At 43.3% G+C, this 22211-nt stretch overlaps 1 protein-coding gene and 1 long non-coding RNA gene across 3 annotated transcripts; one reads left to right on the forward strand and one right to left on the reverse strand.

Annotated features, from left to right (window-relative positions):
• Positions 1-5481: 5481 nt before the first annotated feature.
• On the forward strand, positions 5482-9720 carry LOC307205089. The gene is made up of 3 exons (XR_013833854.1): positions 5482-5936; positions 7431-7495; positions 7599-9720. It is a non-coding gene; the product is annotated as an uncharacterized lncRNA (long non-coding RNA).
• A 48-nt stretch (positions 9721-9768) lies between these two features.
• GTF2H3 (general transcription factor IIH subunit 3) lies at positions 9769-22210 on the reverse strand. Of its 2 annotated transcripts, XM_079957112.1 has the most exons (13): positions 22099-22210; positions 20616-20695; positions 20126-20232; positions 19388-19533; positions 18037-18099; positions 17116-17145; positions 16134-16162; positions 15965-16039; positions 14171-14224; positions 13348-13416; positions 11954-12089; positions 11804-11840; positions 9769-11095 (listed from the first exon to the last, which is right to left on the reverse strand). In XM_079957112.1, the coding sequence occupies exons 1-13, from the start codon at positions 22106-22108 to the stop codon at positions 11026-11028; spliced, it is 906 nt and encodes a 301-aa protein (XP_079813238.1). In that variant the 5' UTR covers positions 22109-22210; the 3' UTR covers positions 9769-11025. The 2 variants fall into 2 exon arrangements, with proteins under 2 accessions (XP_079813238.1, XP_079813239.1); XM_079957113.1 differs by lacking the exons at positions 17116-17145; positions 18037-18099.
• Position 22211: the final 1 nt, after the last annotated feature.

The raw sequence follows: 22211 nt of genomic DNA on the forward strand, positions 1-22211 counted from the left end.
GAAGGGAAAAAATGAACGAATTCCTAGGCCCCACAAATAACCCAGAGATGCATTTTAAATAAAAGGACACATTCTATTTTTTTTTTAATAATATTTATTAAATTTTATATAACCAATAAAAGACATTCATAATAACATAATATTTTCCATTATCCACATTTCATTCTCAACTTTGGACTTCCTCACATCTCTTGTTCCTGCTTTCTAAACATAAATTTTACCAGCAAATTATTAACTTGATTTAATTCATATAATATAATTTTCCAAAATTTAATGTCTCAAATTTTGGGATTTAACATACTCTTATTGAAACTTAATCATAAAATATTAATTATCCCAAATTTATCTTTTCATCTTCCGATTGAATTTAAATTTATATTCTTTATAACTAGTTTGTTGAAGCCATGTTTTTGCTAATCTTACATCTTTCTTAACGATCATACAATTTACAATATTTTTGTAGATAGTCCTTGAATTTCTTCCAGTCTTCCTCCACCAGTTCTTCTCCCAGGTCTCGGATTCTGCCCGTCATCTCCGCCAGTTCCATGTAGTCTATCAGTTGCATCTGCCATTCTTCCAGTGTGGGTAATTCTTGAGTTTTCCAGCTTTTAGCGATGAGTATCCTTGCTGCTGTTGTAGCGTACATAAAAAAGGTTCGATCCTTCTTTTGCACACTCTGACCAACAATGCCCAAGAGAAAGGCCTCTGGTTTCTTAGGGAAGGTATACTTAAATACCTTTTTCAGTTCATTATAAATCATTTCCCAGAAAGCCTTCACTCTAGGGCAAGTCCACCAGAGGTGAAAGAATGTTCCTTCAGCTTCTTTACACTTCCAACATTTATTATCAGACACATGGTATATCTTTGCAAGCTTGACTGGGGTCATGTACCACCTGTATATCATTTTCATAATATTTTCTTTCAAGGCATTACATGCCGTAAATCTCAAACCTGTGGTCCATAACTTTTCCCAGTCAGCAAACATAATGTTGTACCCTATGTCCTGTGCCCATTTTATCATGGCTGATTTGACCATTTCATCCTGTGTATTCCATTTTAACAGCAAATTATACATTCTTGAAAGTATCTTAGAGCTGGGTTCTAACAGTTCAGTTTCTAGCTTTGATTTTTCCACCTGGAATCCTACCTTTTTATCCAACTTAAAAACTTCTTTAATCTGAAAAAGGACACATTCTATTTATGTAAAAACATGCTGATTCCTGGACCGTCCGCGGGCCGGATTTAGAAGGCGATTGGGCCGGATCCAGCCCCCGGTCCTTAGTTTGCCTACCCAAGTTCTTGGCCATGCTGGCACCTTTATTGATCCAAAAACCAGAGGGAACATGCCAGTGGCCCACCTGGTCCAGCATCCTGTTCTCACAATGGCCAGCCAGATGCCTGTGGGAAACCAGCAAGCAAGATCGGAGCACAAGAACACTCTCCCCTAATAGCCTCCTTAAATTTGTCTAGTCTTCATTTAAAGCTATCTAGGTTGGTGGCCATCACTGCCTCCTGTGCGAGCAAGTTCCGTAGTTTTACCATGCACTGCAGTAAGAAGTACTTGCTATTATCGCTCCTAAATATTCCCACAATCTGTGGGGTGCATTCTAGCTACAGTGGTGCCTCACAAGACGAAATTAATCCGTTCCGCGAGTCTCTTCGTCTAGCGGTTTTTTCGTCTTGCGAAGCAAGCCCATTGACTTAGCAGATTAGCGCTATTAGCGGCTTAGCGGCTTTTAGTGGCTTAGCTGCTTAGCAGATCAGCTGATAAGCGGTTTAGCGGCTTAGAAAAAGGGGGGAGGGGAAAAAACCCGCAGGAACTTGCAAGACATTTTCGTCTTGCGAAGCAAGCCCATAGGGAAATTCGTTTTGCGAAGCGCCTCCAAAATGGAAAACCCTTTCGTCTAGCGGGTTTTCCGTCTTGCGAGGCGTTTGTCTTGCGGGGCACCACTGTATATACCTGGGTTGCCAGGTATTAGACTCCTTGGAACTCAGAGCCTTTGCAAGGGTGGGCCAACCAATTAAGATGGTCTGCCCCAGGAGACTGATGGATCCGAATGGATTCCTGGTGGCGCTTGAAGAGTTTTCTGTCACCTTGGCAAGCAACCATCAAAGCCCTGGTAGACTTCTGGAACAGAGAAATTACCTGGGCAGTGGACAGGATCACTTCTGAGTGTCCCCTGGTTCTCTGTGATGAAATGAGTCTGACCAAGCACAGGATAGAGCCTCTTTGAATCCCTACTCTGTGGCAGTACAGGGAGCAAATAAATCTTTTTTTCTCTGCCTCATTTGTATCAGTGAGGAGCTGTCCAATGGAGCTGTTTCAAGTGATTAGGGGTCTTTTACACTCTGACCCGTGTGAGGAGAGTTTAGACCACTCAATGGCCCGCTGTGAACTATTTGTGCAGCGCTTCCCTGACAAAATTGTTCTGATCCATTCTGACTTGGACACTATAATTGATACAAGCCTGGTGGATGTAACTTTGGCCTTTGCTTGTCCATTGTTAATGGATACTTTTCAATTTGCACACCCCAAGGATGTGAAGAGGATCCTTGACAATGTGAGAGCTACCACATGTGTGCTAGGTCCTTGTCTTTCCTGGCTCATCGAAATGGCCAGCAGGGGACTGGCTGAGTGGGTGAAGGTGACCGGTCAGTGCCTCCTTACAACAAGGCACAATTCCAGCAGGCCTAAAAGAGGCAGTTTTAAGACCTCTTTTTAAAAGCCCTCACTGTATCCCACCATATTGGATAATTATTGGCCAGTCTCTAATATCCCATTCTTGAGCAAGGTACTGGAACATGTGGAGGGTTTCTGGAGGAAAGGGGTCATCTCGATCCATTTCAATATGGTTTCAGGCCTGGTTATGGGACAAAGATGACTTTGGTCGCCTTGGTAGGTGTCTTACACTGGGGGCTGGACTGACTGTGTGTGTCCCTGTTGGCTGTCCTTCTGGGCCACCTTGCTGGGATGGGACTTGAAAGAACAGTTGTACCATGGCTCTATTCCCTTCTGGTGGGCACACCCAGAAGGTAGTGCTGAGGGGCTCTCGTTTGACACTTTGACCATTGGTCTGCGGGGTCCCTCAGGGTTCTGTCCTGTCTGCCATGTTATATAACATTTACATCAATCTGCTGGGAAAGGCGGTCTGAAATTTTGGTGTTGATTTCACTAGCATGCTGATAACATCCAGTGCTTTTTCTCCTTTCCACCTAAATCTACAACAACAACAACAACAACAACTATTATTATTAATTGATTGAGGTTGAATCCTGACAAGACAGAAGTACTGTTTTTGGGGGACAGGAGGCGGGCAGGTGTGGAGGATTCCCTGGTCCTGAATGGGGTAACTGTGCCCCTGAAGGACCAGGTGCGCAGCCTGGGAGTCATTTTGGACTCACAGCTGTCCATGGAGGCACAGGTCAAATCTGTATCCAGGGCAGCTGTTTACCAGCTCCATCTGGTACGTAGGCTGAGACCCTATCTGCCTGCAGACTGTCTCGCCAGAGTGGTACATGCTCTGGTTATCTCCCGCTTGGACTACTGCAATGCGCTCTACGTGGGGCTACCTTTGAAGGTGACCCGGAAACTACAACTAATCCAGAATGCGGCAGCTAGACTGGTGACTGGGAGCGGCCGCCGAGACCATATAACACCGGTCTTGAAAGACCTACATTGGCTCCCAGTACGTTTCCGAGCACAATTCAAAGTGTTGGTGCTGACCTTTAAAGCCCTAAATGGCCTCGGTCCAGTATATCTGAAGGAGCGTCTCCTCCCCCATCGGTCTGCCCGGACACTGAGGTCCAGCTCCGAGGGCCTTCTGGCGGTTCCCTCACTGCGAGAGGCCAAGTTGCAGGGAACCAGGCAGAGGGCCTTCTCGGTGGTGGCGCCCGCCCTGTGGAATGCCCTCCCATCGGATGTCAAGGCGATGGACAACTACCTGACATTCAGAAAACATCTGAAGGCAGCCCTGTTTAGGGAAGTTTTTAATATGTGACATTTTAGTGTATTTTTCATCTCTGTTGGAAGCCGCCCAGAGTGGCTGGGGAAACCCAGCCAGATGGGCGGGGTACAAATAATAAATTATTATTATTATTATTATTATTATTATTATTATTATTATTATTCCGCACTGTAGCTCCTCATTCTGTAAATGAACCTGATTACTTTCCCTGAAAAGCTAAAGAAAATGAAACCATGGATTTCTCACTTTACAGTCCTCATTTCTTACCAAGATGTGTCTGTACCTGTTCAACCATGGCACTGTGGTGACCCCATGCAATGCTTACGCCCTGTGAGTCTGTAATATGCAGGTGTTGATTTATAATCAGGACCCCAGGCACAGTACAAATTCCTCTGTAATGTCACCATGACAGCAATGATGCTACACACAAAACTCCATACAACATATATTTACAAAAATACACCTCCCCCCACTGTTCTTTTTAAAGATAGGTCCACCTTCTCCTTTTCTGAGCAGAGGATGTCACTGAGGAACTGCCAGAAGTAGACTCAAACAAGCAGTCCCCATGGCACCTTAAGCACTAACGGATTAACAGTGCAACTCCTTCTGTGTCTACTTGGAATTACATTTTCTGTGTCCAGTGGGGCTTACTAAGCATTCTTAGAACTTATTACGGCAAGAACTTTAATGGAGCAGAGCCCACATTGCTCCTTAGAGTCTCTGCTAAATAAGACTGCAGTCTTCCGTATGCATGGAAATGGTCTGAAGACGCATGGAGCTAAAGCTAAGCAGGTCTGGGGCTGAGTTCACACTATAACTTTAAAGCTCATTTGAAACACATAATTTCCCTCAAAGAATTCTGGGCACTGTAGTTTAACTCTCACTGAGTCACAATTTGCTACAACCCTAAAGAAATTATTATTATTATCATTATTCTGTTTTACATCTTAGACACTTAGACATTCACTTAGACAACCTTAAAATCAATGACTTCCCTTCCTCTCTTTCCATGCTTCATTTTGCACAACATAAATACCTGCATATTTTATATAAACTAAACTATTCAGTATTCCATTATTACATCCATCAAAACTTATTTAAAGGTAAAGGTAAAGGTAAAGGTACCCCTGCCCGTACGGGCCAGTCGTGTTCGACTCTGGGGTTGCGCGCCCATCTCGCTTAAGAGGCCGGGGGCCAGCGCTGTCCGAAGACACTTCCGGGTCACGTGGCCAGTGTGACAAGCTGCATCTGGCGAGCCAGCGCAGCATATGGAAACGCCGTTTACCTTCCCGCTAGTAAGCGGTCCCTATTTATCTACTTGCACCCAGGGGTGCTTTCGAACTGCTAAGTCAGCAGGCGCTGGGACCGAGCAACAGGAGCGCGGGGATTTGAACTGCCGACCTGACGATCGGCAAGTCCTAGGCGCTGAGGTTTTACCCACAGCGCCACCCGCGTCCCCAAAACTTATTTACACTGTTGAATTTATCTTAATGCTGCCCAAGTTTTCAAATAAACACAATTTTCCTCCATATATTCAATAAACATGTTCCAGTCTTCTTGCTCTCTTATTCTATATGTTAGGTCTGCAAGCTGCACATATTCCATCAATTTAGGTTGCCAATCTTCTTTAGAGAGGACTTCACTCGTTTTCCATTTTGGGGCTAGCAAAACACGAGCCACAGTAGTGACATACATAAATAAACTTTTCAGACACCTGGGAATTTCCATCTGAGTTATCCCCAACAAAAAGGACTCTGGTGTTTTTTGGGGGGAGGGGGGGAGAAGTACTTTTAAACATTTTTTTAGTTCATTATGAATTATTTCCCAATACTCTTGTACCCTTTTACAGGTCCACCACTTATGACAGAACGTACCCTCAGTCTCATTACATCTCCAACACTTATCTGATTCAGTCTTATACATCTTAGCAAGTCTACTTGGATTTAGAGACCATCTGTAAATCATTTTCAAGTAATTCTCCTTCAAGGAATAACATGCTGTAAATTTCAGATCACTCTTCCAAAGTTTCCCCCAAAGATTAAAATCTATATTGTGTCCTATATCTATTGCCCAGTGTGTCACAGAAGCTTTGACAAGCTTGTCTTTTGTTTCCCACTCTAATAACAAATTGTACATTTAAATAAAAGTTTTTCTTTATTTTGCAGGAGTTGTTTTTCAAATTGTGAGCTTTGGTCCAAAAAACAATTTTTCCTGTTATTTTAAACATTTCATATAACTGATGATATTGTAGCCAGTCTGTAACATGGCTCCTTACACTTTCCATTGATTTCAGTTTGGGTTCCCCCTCTGTAAAGTACAGTGGTACCTCGGGTTACAGACGCTTCAGGTTACAGACGCTTCAGGTTACAGACTCCGCTAACCCAGAAATAGTACCTCGGGTTAAGAACTTTGCTTCAGGATTAGAACAGAAATTGTGCGGCAGCGGGAGGCCCCATTAGCTAAAGTGGTACCTCAGGTTAAGAACAGTTTCAGGTTAAGAATGGACCTCCAGAATGAATTAAGTTCTTACCACTGTATAGCAATTCCCTGTAAGTTGCCCGCTGTCTGTCCATATTAACTCTCTTTCTTGTAATAGCCTCAATAGAAGATAGCCATAAAGGTGTTTTCCTTTCCAGCAGACTTTTATATTTCTCCCAAACTCTATACAAATTCTTCCTTAGAAAATGGTTTGTAAAACTTTTGTAAATTTTCGCCTTCCCATACCATAAACATGCATGCCAGCTGAATTTTAAATCGACCTTCTAAGCTCAGGGTGTCTGCATTATCCAACATAATCCATTCTTTTAACCAACACAAACCCTAAACAAATTACAGTGCCCAGAATTATTTGAAGAAAATAATGTGCTTCAACTGTGATATAAAGCTATAGTGCTGGTTTGTCTTAAACAGTTCAGTCCCATTCCATTTTTTAAAAAATATTAATAGCATACCTCTCCTAACTCAACAGCAGAAGCAAAACAGCCAAAATATACTTTATGCCTGCAATTGATATAGCCAATTCAAGACAGCACTGGAAAGTGTTTTCTGTCTATAATATTCTTTTTTTAAAAGCAAGATTGGGAAAAGAGACACTGAAGAGAAGCTTGACATAACCAGAGCTTTGTACGGAAAGGTTAAGCTTCAATTGCCTGACCTCCCTCAAAGACCGGGTGAATGTTTAGCAGCTGGTGTTGTGCATGGCTGGTGGGGATATATATCCAGCCAGCTTCAACCAGTGAACCAGGATATCCTTGTAATCCACCTCCCACTCCATCTGAGAGCAAGGTCTCTTCTGCACGTCTGCCAAGGGCCCAGTAATTCCAGAAGAGGAGAGAGAGAGAGAGATTTGTTTCCCCAACCACTTTCAAAAGACAGAAATCAAAGAAACAGCCATGGATGCTGATCCAAGGATCTGCCTGGCGTTCCTATATAAGAACGACCCTTTCTATTCACTCTGCCTTTCAGACTTGCTGACAGCACCCCAGCAGGTTAAGAATAAGTTTCTCAAGGAGCAGAAGGACCTAACAATGGTAAGGTGACCAGTTTCATTGCTTTCCCTCACCCTCAACAGATGTTGTTGTTGTTGTTATTTATTAAATTTCATTGTTTCATTGTTTCATTATTCGTTTCCAGACTATAAAGAAACTGGAACAGCAGAAGCTGAGCAGGCTGCGACAACTGGACGAGGAGAAAAAACAGTTCAGTCTTCTCATGAGGAAGAAACTGAGCCCCGGGGTCATCATCAGGACAGGGTCATCCATGACCATGGAAAGAGGTTCCCAAAGGACATTCTCCAGTGTCCAGTTTTCTTCTCTAGCTTCAAGCAAGAGCAGCTGGAAGAGGAATGGCAGCAAGCCACACCCCCAATCAGGCCCTGGCTTCTTTTCAGCCATTGGACGATAGGTTCCTGCAACTCACACTCCAAAATTTTGCAATGTAAGCTTGACACCCAGGGAGAATTGGATCTTAAAAATGTAACGTTCCAAGCCAGGCATGGAGAACCTTACTGGGACTGCTGGGAATTGTAGTTCAGCAACATCTGTCCTTGCTTAACCTAACTCACATGGTTATTGTCAAGATTTAAAAGTGGCATACAATAGCAGCATGATCCCATGTATGTCTACTCAGAAATATGTCATGTTGCGTTCAGTGTGATTTTTTCCCAGGTAAGGGCAGAGACAAGGATCTGGCCTTCCTTGTCAGATCCAGTTCCGCAGTCCTGCAACATAAAATCAGCCCGAATTCTCTGGAAGAAAGGCAGGATTCAAAAGTGATCTGAGAGTTCTGTACAAGCCTGAATGTCTGAACTGGCTCTTCTGTGTTTTCCACCCACCGGCACCCAATCTTTATTTCCCAGGCTCTGTGCCGGTAGCGAATATATACAAATGCCTAGACAGCAAGAAGGAATGAACAAGAAGTGGAAGTTAGCTCCCTCTTAGTGGTCACATGATGCCATCCATGAACTTTCACGGAATTATCAACAAAGAGTGTTGTTTTTAAAAAAGTGAAAGGTAACCATAAGCAGTCTCCACTCAGTCCCACTCGAGAGGTGGGCTAGGCTGCAATCCTGCTGCAATCCACACTTAAACCTGGTGTAATCTCTACTGAACTCAATGGGATTTATTTTTGTAGACATGTACAAGATTGCAGTTTTATGTATAAATTTGTTCACATGCACATTTGAGGAGATATGTGAACAGAGAAGACTTCTCTAGGACTGATTAATGTGGGCTTGTAAACAGCTACTAACCCGGTTGCAAATGAGTGGTAGCAACTGCCAGCAGGTGGATCAGGCAGAATTCTGTATATTGAAAGTAATTCAGTTCCCCACACTTCTTTTCAGGCAATTAATGTCATAAACTACTAACACAGACATAGGAATCTTATAAATGTCAGCTGCTGGTGTCAGGATCTAGACCACGGTTGATTTTCTGAGCATGCAAGTCCATTGTGCAGTGACTTCTGGTGCATTTTTGGACACAATTCAAAGCAATGGCTATTACAAGAGGCAAATCGCTTTCCTGCAAAATCGGAAAAGCAGCTAATTTTCCAAGCCAATATATCATTTGTACGTTACCCACTCATTACACAGTCTGCAGCCGCTGGACTGATTTTTGGAGGCTGCTCTGTGAACAATTAGCCTCCAGTTTTATTTCGTTTGCATCAACTTCAAGTTAATTTCTGGATGAAATTCAGTGTGCCTGTTCTTACCTATAAAGCCCAAACAGTTTGGGACCAGGACACTTGAAGGACTACCTCCACCCAGATTGTCCTGCATCCAGTGTCGAAGGCCCTGCTATGCACCCTCCTGCTTTCAAAACCTCAACTGGTTGGAACATGAGATGGGTCCTTTTCTACTGAGGCGTCTGCTCGTGGCTCCACCTCCCCCCTGTATTTTTTGCTTCAGACACCTTTCAATGTAGGTTAAATTTGACTGTTTTGTCCTGCTCCTGATTCTGCTGTTCAGGTAACTGAACCGTTCTTAATTTGAACTTTTAAAAATTGCAGGTTAAGTCATTTTATGAACTTCTTTGTAAGCTGCTTTGAGGGTTTTTGTAACTAAAGAAAAGTGGGACATGCATTTTTAACTAAATAAAGTAACTATGCAGTTTAGTGGGCCAGAGGACTGTGCACTTGCGCAACTCCTACCTGTTTCTTGTGTAGATATCCTGCATAGGCCCCTCCTAAATGAGCCTGATTTTATGTCTGTCCACCAATGGTGGTTCCTGTATAGGGTCTTGCCTGTAGCAAAGCTCTTCAAATAAATTATAGGCTGTTACAGGGAAAACACCCGAATCCTGTGTTCTTAGAAACAGTTTATTAAGGAAAAGTTACAAAACATTTGTAAAACAAAACAGCATTGAGATGGCAAAGATTCAGTATAATATACAGGCCTGTCAATAAATTACAGCATCTCTAGAAAGCACTGGTTCCTGATAGACCACCAAATGTAGCATAAATCTTTAAATTTGGGCTCAGGAAGCAAAGCACACACAGACAACTGTTTGTGGAAGGATGGAAGAAAGTGTGTTTTGGCTGTGCTGAAACCATGTCCAACATTCAAGGAAATAAAATTGCATGGCAGAGGATTTCTGCCAGAAGTACAGAAAAGGAGAAAAGGTTATGCCTCAGAACACTATTCAATCTTTCCTTGTGGCTGGTCAAACATGAGACAGGATAAGCCACTTGGTACTGCAGTGTGGAAGACCAAAACTTTCCTGGTTTCTCAAAGCAGAGCAAACTCAGCATGAGCAGCAGCTGCCTTTGTCAGAATTCCTTCATTCTGTTAGGAAACAGGGATAATTCACGGCATGGAAGCATGTGACTCAGTTTCATTACTGAAATTGCCAAGCAGCTGTTGGTCTGCTTTCAATGGTGGCATTTAACTGTGATAGGTTAATCTGCTTGTTCCAGCTTAATTTTTGGCTGAGCTGGCTCTGTTTAAAAGCAGATGTAATGATCACTATTAAAAAGTGTGGTGAGGGTGGACAAATACCTAAGATGCATTGTTAACCATACTGAAAACCATAGCTCAGAGCAGTCTAGAGTCCAAGGCTTCTGCACTCTTTAAATCGGGCAGTTCTTTCTACTAATTTGAAAGGAGCTCTACAGGACCAGCCCAGGAGCCCAAAATTTCAGTTCCTAAGGCAAATATTAGATTTCTATTTAAATAATTGGGGCTTTCGTTTTAAAGGAAGTGTCACGGCTTAAATTGATTTGATTTGTTCCAAACGGAGCAGTTGGTCCAAGGACGCTATATTAGAGAAGCATCACTCTTGGGTTTACGCATTTCTGGCTTTACAGCTGCACTAGCTGAAGCCGTTGGTCCAAGGCAGTTACTGATTAACCATCCTGACTTTGTAAGATAGCACAAGTTTTAAGTGTCAACATGGGCCACTGAACAGACTAGTTGCATCCAATTTATGTGGCTGTTCCAAAACGTTTAGCCCCAGAGATTATCATACAGGTCCCTCTTTTCCAGTGTCCCATAACCGTCATCAGTAGCTTAACAGCTACAATGTGAAATTCACATGGAAATCAACATACACCAACAATGCTGTTAGACAGCCAATTTCAATTTCTTTTTCTTAGACTTCATGACAGCTGGCAGTGAAATCTTGAATGCAGTCCTGGAATGACAAAAAATAATAATCCTGGCTGGGTTGCTAGAAGCTGCGCCTGTGGTTGTGTTCACACATAACATTAAGCCATTGTTTGTTTTATCTAAGATGTGTTGAACAATCCAGGATCAGTCTTGTGATCAGGCAAAGTAACAATGGCTTGTTTCACCATGTTGCTTTTGTTACCTAACTGCTCCTGCCTTGCTCCAGGTGCCTATGGGAAGCCCACAAGGAGAACCCGGGTGCAACAGTACTCACCTCATCCACAGTTCCCAGGGGCCTGTGTCCAGAGGCACAGTGGAGCCAAAACGTGGCCATTGTGGCCAACAGCCATTGGTAGCCACATCCGCCATAATTTGTCTACTATTTTAAAGTTGTCCCAGCTGGTGGCCATCATCACTTATTGTGGGAGCAAATTCCACATGCATTGTGTGAACAGGTACTTGTTATTTGTCCTGAATCTTCAACATGTCTAGTAGGGTCATGCAGCTAAAAAGGGGAAGGGGTCAAATTCCTGTCTACAAACTATTGAAAATTATGCCCAGTTCCAGTTCCCACAAACATGATGAACACATGTCTGAAACCCTCTCTCTGCAAGAATGAGGGCCAGAAACTTTTTATTGCTTTTATGCAGAGAATGCAGAACAAATGCAGCCCTACCTGGACATGTTTTATTTTAAATACATATATATATAAATATATATCAAGGTCACTTACTCACAAGTGGTGCAAATTGGACTGAAGCTGCAGAATACTGTGTGGACAAAAGAACAACAACAGATACATTCAGACAGTCTGTAGACTAGTTAAGGAAGGCTACAGAAATCAATCAAAACCTGGTGAAACCAATCAGATAATAAGACTTACTTGACAAACACACAGAGCAGACATAACCGATTTCAATGAGATTTCTGTGGCAGAAGCAGGCAGCTCGGTAGTCAACATGAACAGGGGGTGGGAGAATTAGCTGCGATCTTTGTTCTTGGTCAGGCAGATATACCCACTGTAGTAGTAGTAGTAATAATAATAATAATAATAATAATAATAATAATAATAGCAGCAGCAGCTTTCTAACTTCAGAGAACATGGCTAGATTAAAGTAGGGGTCAGGTGAAGGTAGATTAGGATGCATTAGAAAAGCACAGGGTGATTTGCAATGTTTGACAGGAGTTCCCAACTCCCAATTGTCACAACACAGTAAGTTTTTTTCTAAACTACTGTACATTGTTAGAATCCTTGACCATAGTAACCCAGATGTGGCTTTGACCTTGCATATCCAGGTCACTCCAGTGGGTGGTTCATGGGGTTCATTTGGCAACTGGCGCCACCCAATGAGCCACTGTTTCACACCTGGCTCTAGCTGGGAGACATTGGGGTTCCAGTATAAAAAAGATGCTGACAGCCAGGTAAATTCCACAAGCCTTAAGTTTGCCCACACCTAGATCTGAGGACTAAGAATGTCAAGGACTTGCTTCCTGGATAAAGCCAGTGTCTGCTGAGCCCGTTGCTTTGTTTCCAATGGTGGTTAGTCAGTTGTCTTTGGCAGCTTGAAAGCACGGTGCATTGTCTTATGTTCACAAGCACATTGTCTCTGAACCTGGAGGCTCCATTTAACCCATGGGTAGGCAAACTAAGGCCCAGGGGGCTGGATCTGGCCCAATCACCTTCTCAATCCAGCCCGCAGACGATCCGGGAATCTGTGTTTTTACATGAGTAGAATGTATCCTTTTATTTAAAATGCATCTCTGCATTTTATGGGTTATTTGTGGAGCCTGCCTGGTGTTTTTACATGAGTAGAATATGTGTTTTTATTTAAAATGCATCTCTGGGTAATTTGTGGGGCATAGGAATTCGTTCATTTATTTTTCCAAAATATAGTCTGGCCCCCCACAAGGTCTGAGGGACAGTGAACCAGCCCCCTGCTGAAAAAGTTTGGCGACCCCTGATTTTATCTCATGACTGAGAGCTTCTTATACAGCTATCCTCTATGGAGCAAAGTCTACCTATCCAAAATGTTAGCACAAAATTTATTCATTTACCTTCCCTGGAAAGCTTTAAAAAACTGTAAATCACTACACTGAGAATCAATCCAAGGCCACAAAAGGTTTGGGCATCCCATATGTCAGGAAGAAAAGGGGCACTCTACAGATCATCGCACAAAATGCAGGCATGACTCTTGGCCCAACAATTTATACAAGCTTCTTCATGGAGCACTTCTGAACCAGAATAAATATAGAGGTGATTAGAAAAGTGGAACTCACCAGCAAATACTGCAGCAGAGATGGCATGTGGGGAACTTTCAAGTAAATGCCACCAGTAATATCGCAAGCCTGGAAAACATGGCGTTATTACTTTAAAAACAATGTAACACCAGGAGGAAGTAAGCAGCTTAGTGGTAGAACATATGCTTTGCATGCAGAAGGCCCCATGTTCAATCCTGGATTATTCAGGTAAGATTAGGAAAGACCCCGCCTGAAAGAGTTACTACCAGTAAAGTGAGGTGGACTCAGCATAGGGAATGGCCTGACTCAGCATAAGGAATCTTCATATGTGCCTGGAGCCTGTACATATCTTTTAATTCCCTTAAAAATAATAAAAAACCTCCTAGACCTCATGACTGTCACGACCTCTTATTTTCTAGATATCTGGGTATTCTAAAGTTTACTTCAAGGGCATGGAAGCCCCTCTCCTGCAAAATAATTCCAAGATAACAATACCTTCCATACTCAAACAATGTGCAAATAATGCAAATGGTGCACAATGCTAATAGTCAGATGTGCTGCAATAACTTCCCAGATTGTGCTGTGATTTCTACTGGGGTGCTGATCAAAAGGCTTCCTAACGCTATAATCTATTTGCAGGACAGAAAGACAGAATTGTAGAGTTAGAAGGGACCCCATGGGGTCACCTAGTCCAGGCCCCTGCAGTGCAGGAATCACAACTAATGCATTCTGGTAAATAAATTACAACAACCAGCAGCTGTGCCTCCTTTGTCTGGATCTTCTCACTCTTCTTTCTCCTCCCTGCACCACCTTTTCCAAATTTATGCAGCCAATGACAATTGCTCAATAACATTCTTCTTACCTGCTGCAAGAGCCCTGAATCAGAATCCAGAACGCAGGCATCAATCAAAATATTCTGAAAAACCAGGGGAAATGAGAGTTAGGTTTTATTGAAAGTGTGAGTAAAGGAAAGAGGAGTTTTGTCTTTTTCTAGCTACCACATACAGTGGTGCCTCGCAAGACGAAATTAATCCGTTCCGTGAGGCTCTTCGTATAGCGGTTTTTTCGTCTTGCGAAGCAAGCCCATTGACAGCTTAGCGGATTAGCGCTGTTAGCGGTTTAGTGGCTCTTAGCGGATCAGCTGATAAGCGGCTTATCAGCGGATCAGCTGATAAGCGGCTTAGGGCTTAGGAAAGGGGGGGGGAGGGAAAAAACCCCGCAGGAACTCGCAAGACATTTTCGTCTTGCGAAGCAAGCCCATAGGGAAATTTGTTTTGCGAAGCGCCTCCAAAACGGAAAACCCTTTCGTCTAGCGGGTTTTCCGTCTTGCGAGGCGTTTGTCTTGCGGGGCACCACTGTAGCTAGAAACATCTCTAGGTGTTTTACAAGTATGCAATATAAAAAGTGAAAATTAGTTCTAAAGCCAGGCTCCAATTAAAATGCTAGCTGGAATTTTAAAAAAGAGAACAGGAGGCACTGGAAGTTCAACAGCGTGGAGGTCTGACTGACCTCAACTGGAAGAGTTCCAGAAAATTGCAGCCACAACTGTGAATGCAGAACTCTGGTGGGCGCCACTAATAGGGACCCCCGTCCCTTGTGTAAAGACCTCAGTGATTGGGCAGGAAGATAAGGGATCGGGAAGCCCCAAATTATTAAGGGGCTTGCACATTCATACAAGCAGGAAAGGAGAAGTAGTAACAATAATAGTAATAGTAGTAACAATAATTTATTTATTCCCCTGCCATTCTGGGCAGCTCCCAACAGAATATTAAAGGGAAGGGCATGCAAGCTTGAGGGTTGCTGCAGCTCATTCTTGCAAGAATCCACTAAGGTTTAGCATCAGAACTGAGCTGGGTCCCTGAGTTCATGGTGAAGGCAAGTGAGGATGTGGACTTTAATCCATGAAGCCTGGATATGGGGCAAAGGCTGCGGCTCAGCAGTAGAACATCTGCTTTGTATGTAGGAGGCCCCAAGCTCAATCCCTAGCACCCCCAGGTAGGGCAGGTCAGCTGTTTGAAACACTGGAGAACTGCAGTCAGTCGGTGGTCCGACTCTATAGAAGGCAGCTTCCAATGTTCCAAAAGCCAGAGTCACAATAAACCTATTGCTCCAACAGCAGAGAACCTGTGGCCATCCACAGATGTTGTTGGACGACAACTCTGGCCATTCCTGACTTGGCCATCTTTGGTTGGGGCTGATGGGAGTCAGACCCCAACAGAATCCAAAGGGCTGCAGGGTCTCCACTCATGTTTTTAAAGGTGCTTATCATTTGTGTGGGTGTCTGCATTTTGAACTGTCAGCTTCCCCCCCCCCCCAATGTCTTGAACACAACACAGAGCAGTTAGTTTTACAAATCAGGGATGGGACGATATCCAGAGGCATAGTTAAGCTCCGTTGCACTATTGGCAAGAGCAAAGCTGGCACTCTCCCGTCCCTGGCGACCTCTGCTGAGGCACCCAGGGGAGAAGTAGCCCAGGGAGCAGGTGGACTGATGGACAGGCTCTGAGCCACTCCGAGCCAGAGTGGAGAGGCACAATTTTTGCACCCCCGTGGGCCTGCATCCTTGGTGGGGGCCAACCTGGCCAACCCCTGAGTATGCCCCGATTTTAACATGTTAAGAAATACTGCTGGTGTCATAATCAACTATTAGCATCACCTGTTTCTGGGCTGCAAAGATCACATTCATGAAGTTCATGTACTGCAACGCACTGTCTTCAGCAGCTTTTATGACCTGGGTGAAGAAATTGGCATTTCTTAGTCTACTATACTGACCAAGTGGAGTCTGCTGGGATTCAGTATTTGTAAGGAAATCTGAAAAGTCTTACCAAAATCCTAGACTTGATTTCCTGGCTGGCTGCATATTGAAGGAGGGGAGGGGGAAAGAGGAGAAATATACAGATATAATTGCATCTAACTCCAAAGCTTTGCTGTCAGTCTGTTCACAAAATCTCTATGCAGCCTCCATTGTTTGTTTTCTTTAAGCAAGGTTAAATGTTACATCACCTGACTACAATCATAGCTCAGTAGCAGAGCACATGCTTGGCATGCAGTTGCAGGTTCAACACCTGACATCTCCAGTTAAAAAAAAAGGGGGGATCCAGGAATCCACCTTGGTAGCTCAGTTGGTAGAGCATAGGACTCTTAATCCCAGGGTTATGGGTTCGCGTCCCATGTTGGGCAAAAGATTCCTGCATTGCAAGGGGTTGGGGTAGATGATCCGTGTGGTCCCTTCCAACTCTACAATTCTATGAAGTGATGGGAAGATCCTTCTCTGACTGAGACCCTGAAGTCTGGAGGGGACCACAATGGCACATACTGGAGCAATCTGGGCTAGATAGACAAACAGTCTGGCCTGCTGTAAGACTGCTTCCTATATACCCCAAACATTGTTAAGGACTGGCTGGAAAACAGGATATGAAACCTTCGTTTAAAGATATTTCAGAAACTCTCGTTAGTATCAACCATGGTTAACTGCAAACCATAGTTTAAAACAGGGGTTTCCCTATATTTGCCTTCCAAGTCCAGAGCTTAGTTTGGCAAGCTATACTATAGTTTTGCTGTATGTTTCAGACCTTAACCAGAGCTCAGGTATGAATGTATTAGGCCAAATTATATCTAATATCTGCACAGAAAACAACACACACATGCAAAGGTCAATTAATAAATCTTAAAAGTAGTAAGCTCATTTAATTCAGAGTAATAAAGATGAAAAAAAAAGTCAACCCACATTTCTCTCTCTCTTAATTTGTTCCCATTTTTATTTTAAAACCCCCAGTAACTGTTACTGAGTTAAGCATAATACTGTACCTTTTCCCTCTTTAGTTATCCTGTGAATATCTAAGACATGCAATATTCAGGAATAATTTGTTAAAAATAAGAGCATCTTCATGTAACAGATATTATAAAAGCAGAATTTCTGGGTTATGGGTACTAATACATCTGGCCTGATATATAAGGTACCTTTTTATGCTTCCATGGGTGAATATGTATGAACTGCCACCTCTTTTGCATCAATCAGCTCTCCCCTTGCCTTTTCCATTAAACATTTAGCACAACTCCTTCATCCTCCTTCCTGAACTGTGACCATGCCTAAGTAGGGATAGCTTCATTTATCCCCCGTTCTCTCTTGCTAGGCTTGTCTGTCTCTCCCTTCCCCCGTCCAAATGTACAGTGGTGCCTCGCAAGACGAAAAGAATCCGTTCCGCGAGTCTCTTCGTCTAGCAGTTTTTTTGTCTTGCGAAGCAAGCCCATTGACGGCTTAGCGGATTAGCGCTATTAGCGGCTTTTAGCGGCTTAGCGGATAAGCAGATAAGTGGCTTAGCGGCTTAGAAAAAGGGGGGGGAGGAAAAAAAACCAGCAGGAACTCGCAAGACATTTTCGTCTTGCGAAGCAAGGCCATAGGAAATTCGTTTTGCAAAGCACCTCCAAAACGGAACTCTTTCGTCTAGCGAGTTTTCCGTCTTGCGAGGCATTCGTCTTGCGGGGCACCACTGTATACTGGATGCTCCACTGTCAAGATGTATGTATACACTGGACGCTCCTTGGGGGCAGAGACCTACCGCTCTCCCCCCACCCTTTTTTTGCTTATAAAACCCTTTATAAAGTATGATGCAAATGACAGCTCAACACATGCATACAACAAATCCAGGAGTGGTTGCATAAATTATCTCCATTCTTTGGTTTTGAAAGAACAGGAAAAACTTTAAAAGTCTGGTTTCAGAAGGATACAGCAAATTGCTTTAGCAAGAGATCCTGCCAGTAATGATTCAGTCTGCTGCCCTCTTATTTCAGCTGCCACAAAAGAGAAATCACACACAGAGACACAACACACAGACAAAATGAGTACATGGTTTGGTATTTCTTGGCTTTATTGTTTTAATTGCACATTATGCTTTAACTACAGGTAGTTCTTTATAATGATGAAAACCTGTTAACCATTTGCTGTAGATTTCCTTCCCCCATGGAAATTAGACTTGAAAGAAGGATTCTATTGTAGCTTATAGAACAGGTTGTGTTGTGTGCCTGGTTCTGGTATGTGTGCAGTGCCCACAAGGTTCTCTAGTTTGCAAATGTGCCCACAAGCCTGAAAAGGTTGGTGCCTTCTGTTCTAGGGAGTAATTCAAAGGCACATGAGACACTCCCTTGCTGAAGCTAAGCATGTCCGGGTCTGGTGGTCAGTGCCTGGGAAAGGAGATCTAAAATGTTAGAACTAAAGAAAGAAATGTATAGTGCAGGGGTTCTCAAAGGGTGTGGCAGGGCAGAATGGCAAGGGTGGCAGAAAGATTCAAGGACAATCAAAGAAACATTTAAACATTTCAGTGCAGTATAGAATAGTATCAAAATGATTTTTTTATTTTCTGAATAAGGATAGGTATCTTTTTAAAATGAGAGCAAGAGCATCACGTGATACCGAGGACAATCCTGGTTGTGATCCAGAATCGCAGTTTGAACAGAGTGCTGGACAAGACTCATTTATACTTATACCTTGGGAGTGATTTCTGTTCTCATAAAGCTGCATTGTTTTATACTTCCTGGATACACCATTTTCATACGCCATTTTGTTCTATGTCATAAATCAGGCACTGCTATGAGTTGTTTCTTTTTGTTTTCTTATTAATTAAAAAAAAAAAAATCTGGAAAGTGTGGCCCAAAGAAAAAAGTTTGAGAACCACTAGTATAGCCATTTAAATCACACATGGTATTTGCAGTGTAGGCATCTCTCAAGACTAAATAAGAGCAGGTGGCAACTGTCCATGTCAACTTGGGTGGAGGGAACAGCCACAAAGGAAAAAGAGAAGGTGGATGATGCAGCATCCAAGGGGTCAGCCTTGTAGGCTGCCTCCAGATGTTACGTCCTGACCACTGACCACACTGAGTGGGGCTGACTGGAGCTGAACAACATCTGGAGGCCCCCAGGTTCCCCATTCCTTACATAAAGCAAAACTGCCTTTCATAGTAATGCATTCTAAGGGAAGTCAACCCTCTACCTGGTCATAGGGTTAAATGGTTTAGGGGGAAAAGTAAGTAGGAAACACAGAGACTGTGAAACAGAGCAGAGCAAACCAGCTTCTCATCTTACTGTTGGTCATAAGGTCCTTGATCTCTTCTGCAATAGTTTCATTTATTGTTGTTAACAACTCGTATTTTCCATCCTTGCTGCCAGATATATTAGATTCACCAAAGAGATCAGCTGGTGCCCAATGTTTTCCAGGGTAGAGGAAACGACTAAGAGAAATTGAAGTTGTATTAACATAATTACCATAATTAATTGCCACAATATGAAGCATCAGACAACATTCAGCATTAAAGACAAGATGAAAAGTAAAACGAAAATGTGCATGATTTTGTTCCTACTGATTTCTATCATACACTTCAGCATATAAAATGCTTTAGAGTTCAGTTCTCATTTATCTTCACAGCAACATTGTGAGGTCGGTAAGGCCCCCTTTGCCCTTTACATGCTCACCTGGCTACAAGCCTCTAGGTGAGCAATCAGAGCTCATGCACTGCCTTGCTGGATCATTCACACGCTCACCTGGCGCAAGTCCAAATACATGAATCATCTTTCTGGATCAGACAAAAAATTCATCGTTGTCAGCACTGTTTCCAAAGAACAGCCAGTTTGATGTCTTTTGTGAGGCTCCAAAGAAGAGTAAGTCTGAGATCCAGCCATCCCACCACTGTTTAACTTCAGAATCTGATACGCTGCTATTTGAACTTCACCCACCCTAGCCTCTTCCTAGTGTAGTCCATCCACAGCTCTCTTTCCAAATGCCTGACCACTAAAAAGCTACAACCATCCAAAAAGCTACAGTACCTTTCCTGTATATGACTGGCTATCACAGCCAGTTTGTTGTTGCGGTTCATAAATAAGTGCGAGTTTCCCAACACCATGGCTGCATCGAGGCATTTTGATAACGTAAGCTGTGGGTAAAAGCAGGGGAGAATTATTAAACACCACAGAGATTTAAAATGGGAAATTAAATTTGTGAACATCTCATCAAACTGTACTTATGTTGGGCCTTGACAACTGCCCAACAATGCTGACCCCTGGTGCTGGCTCTGCACTGAACACAGCACATTAGCACACTGAATTAGCACCTTATCAGCCCAGTTCTAACTACAACTGACATAGGACCACGCACTTAATTGGAAGTTCTTCAGACTCACAGGAACATTTATTTAGTATCAACGCTGAAGACTTCAATCTAGATTATAATGCATCCAAATTAGTGTTGTTGTTTTTAAAAAAGGTCAGAAAATCAATGATCCTGACATAGGTTTCACATATAATGGGAAAGTCTTACCTCTGAGCCTCCTAATGCCTGCTTTCCCCACCAAATAGGGTTAGTGTCAACAACAATGACTAAGAGGTTCAGCTCATCATCTGGAAAAAAAATAATGAAACATCAGCCCCCAAAACTGTGAAAACATTAGTTGACAGTTTCCCAGCTCTGTAGGAGGATTGAAATTTACAGTCTATGTCCATTTTGTTTGTTGCTGTCTCGTAATGATCTACAGAAGGTGCAAGGAACCATTGGCCCTCCAGATGCTGTGGGCCTACAACTCCCATTATCATTATTGGCCCTGTTGGCTGAGCTTGGCCAAAACTGGAGTTCAACAACATCTGGACAACAACACAGCTTCCCCACCCCTAATCTACAGGGAGAAGAAAGGAGATTCCAACTAAACATCAGGAAGAACTTTCTGACAGTAAGAGCTGTACAACAGTGGAACAGACTCCCTCAGAAGGTGGTGGCCTCTCCTTCCTTGAAGGTTTTTAAGCAGAGAGTGAATGGATGCTTTAGCTGAGATTCCTGCATCGCAGGGTCTTGGATTAATGACCTCCAGGGTCCCTTCCAAATCTACAATTCTATGATTCTATGAGTCTACATCCATCCACAGAAGTACTATAACAGCAGGCCTGTTCAGTGTGGAAAGCTTCCAGTGTCTTTTTAAATAGATACAGCAGCAGCCCTTGGGAGTTACATTTCTTTCTTTCTTTCTTTCTTTCTGAATACTGTAGTGTTGATGGGAACCAAGTGTATGTAACCTTGAGCTCTATGATGAAAGACAGGTGGGATATAATTGTAAGAAAATAAAAGAAAATCTTTGTAATAGCTCTTTGAGTTAAATACTATTATTTTCATTTTACAGATAGGAAATGTAAGCAAATGTGTAGGCAGTTGGCACCTGTCTGCCTCTGGAGGCAATGGAGGGGTGCCAAGCAAACAGAATTTTACTAGTCCTAAAAGCCCAAGAAAGTTGCCAGAAAAGGAAGAGGTGTGGGGGAGGGGAGAGTGAAAGTGGAGGAGAGAAAGCTGTAATCAATTATTTTGCTCCAGTTAGCAGTAATGCTGTTAACATGCAAAAGAAAGCTGATCTCTGTGTGTGTGGAGATACGTTTGTGCATTTCAGTGGGTGTTTAGTAGCCTACGTTTACACCTGAATCCAAGGAGGGGTGAAAATTGTGCTAAGAGGTGAGTGCTTAGATCCCATTTTAAATTCAGTTTTCTTTTTTTAAAAAGAGGGGGAGGAGTTCTGCACATATTTAAGGACCAGGAAGAACACTCAGCACATGCTCAGATGCAGCCACACCACAGGAACCAGAACTTAAAACACACACAGGAGGAGGAAGCCGACAGCCACGCGCGTGAGACTCCCTCCGGGCTAACTCAAGAGGAGCCCACGGAAGGAGCCAGAATCGCCCCGCCGATCCTTCCCCGCCCCGTTTTTGCCTGAAATCCCGGGGCGGCAGCGGGGAGGCGCCGCTGGGCGCCGCGGACTCACCTCCGCTCATATCGCCCCGCAGCAGGGTCAGGCAGGCGGACTTCCGTCGCTCGAGAATGAGGTCACGCGAGCTTCTGGCGCGTCACCTCGACGTCACTTTTCCCACTTTCCCT

The sequence above is a fragment of the Podarcis cretensis genome (assembly GCF_951804945.1).
Source record: "Podarcis cretensis genome assembly, chromosome: 16".
NCBI lineage: Eukaryota > Metazoa > Chordata > Lepidosauria > Squamata > Lacertidae > Podarcis > Podarcis cretensis.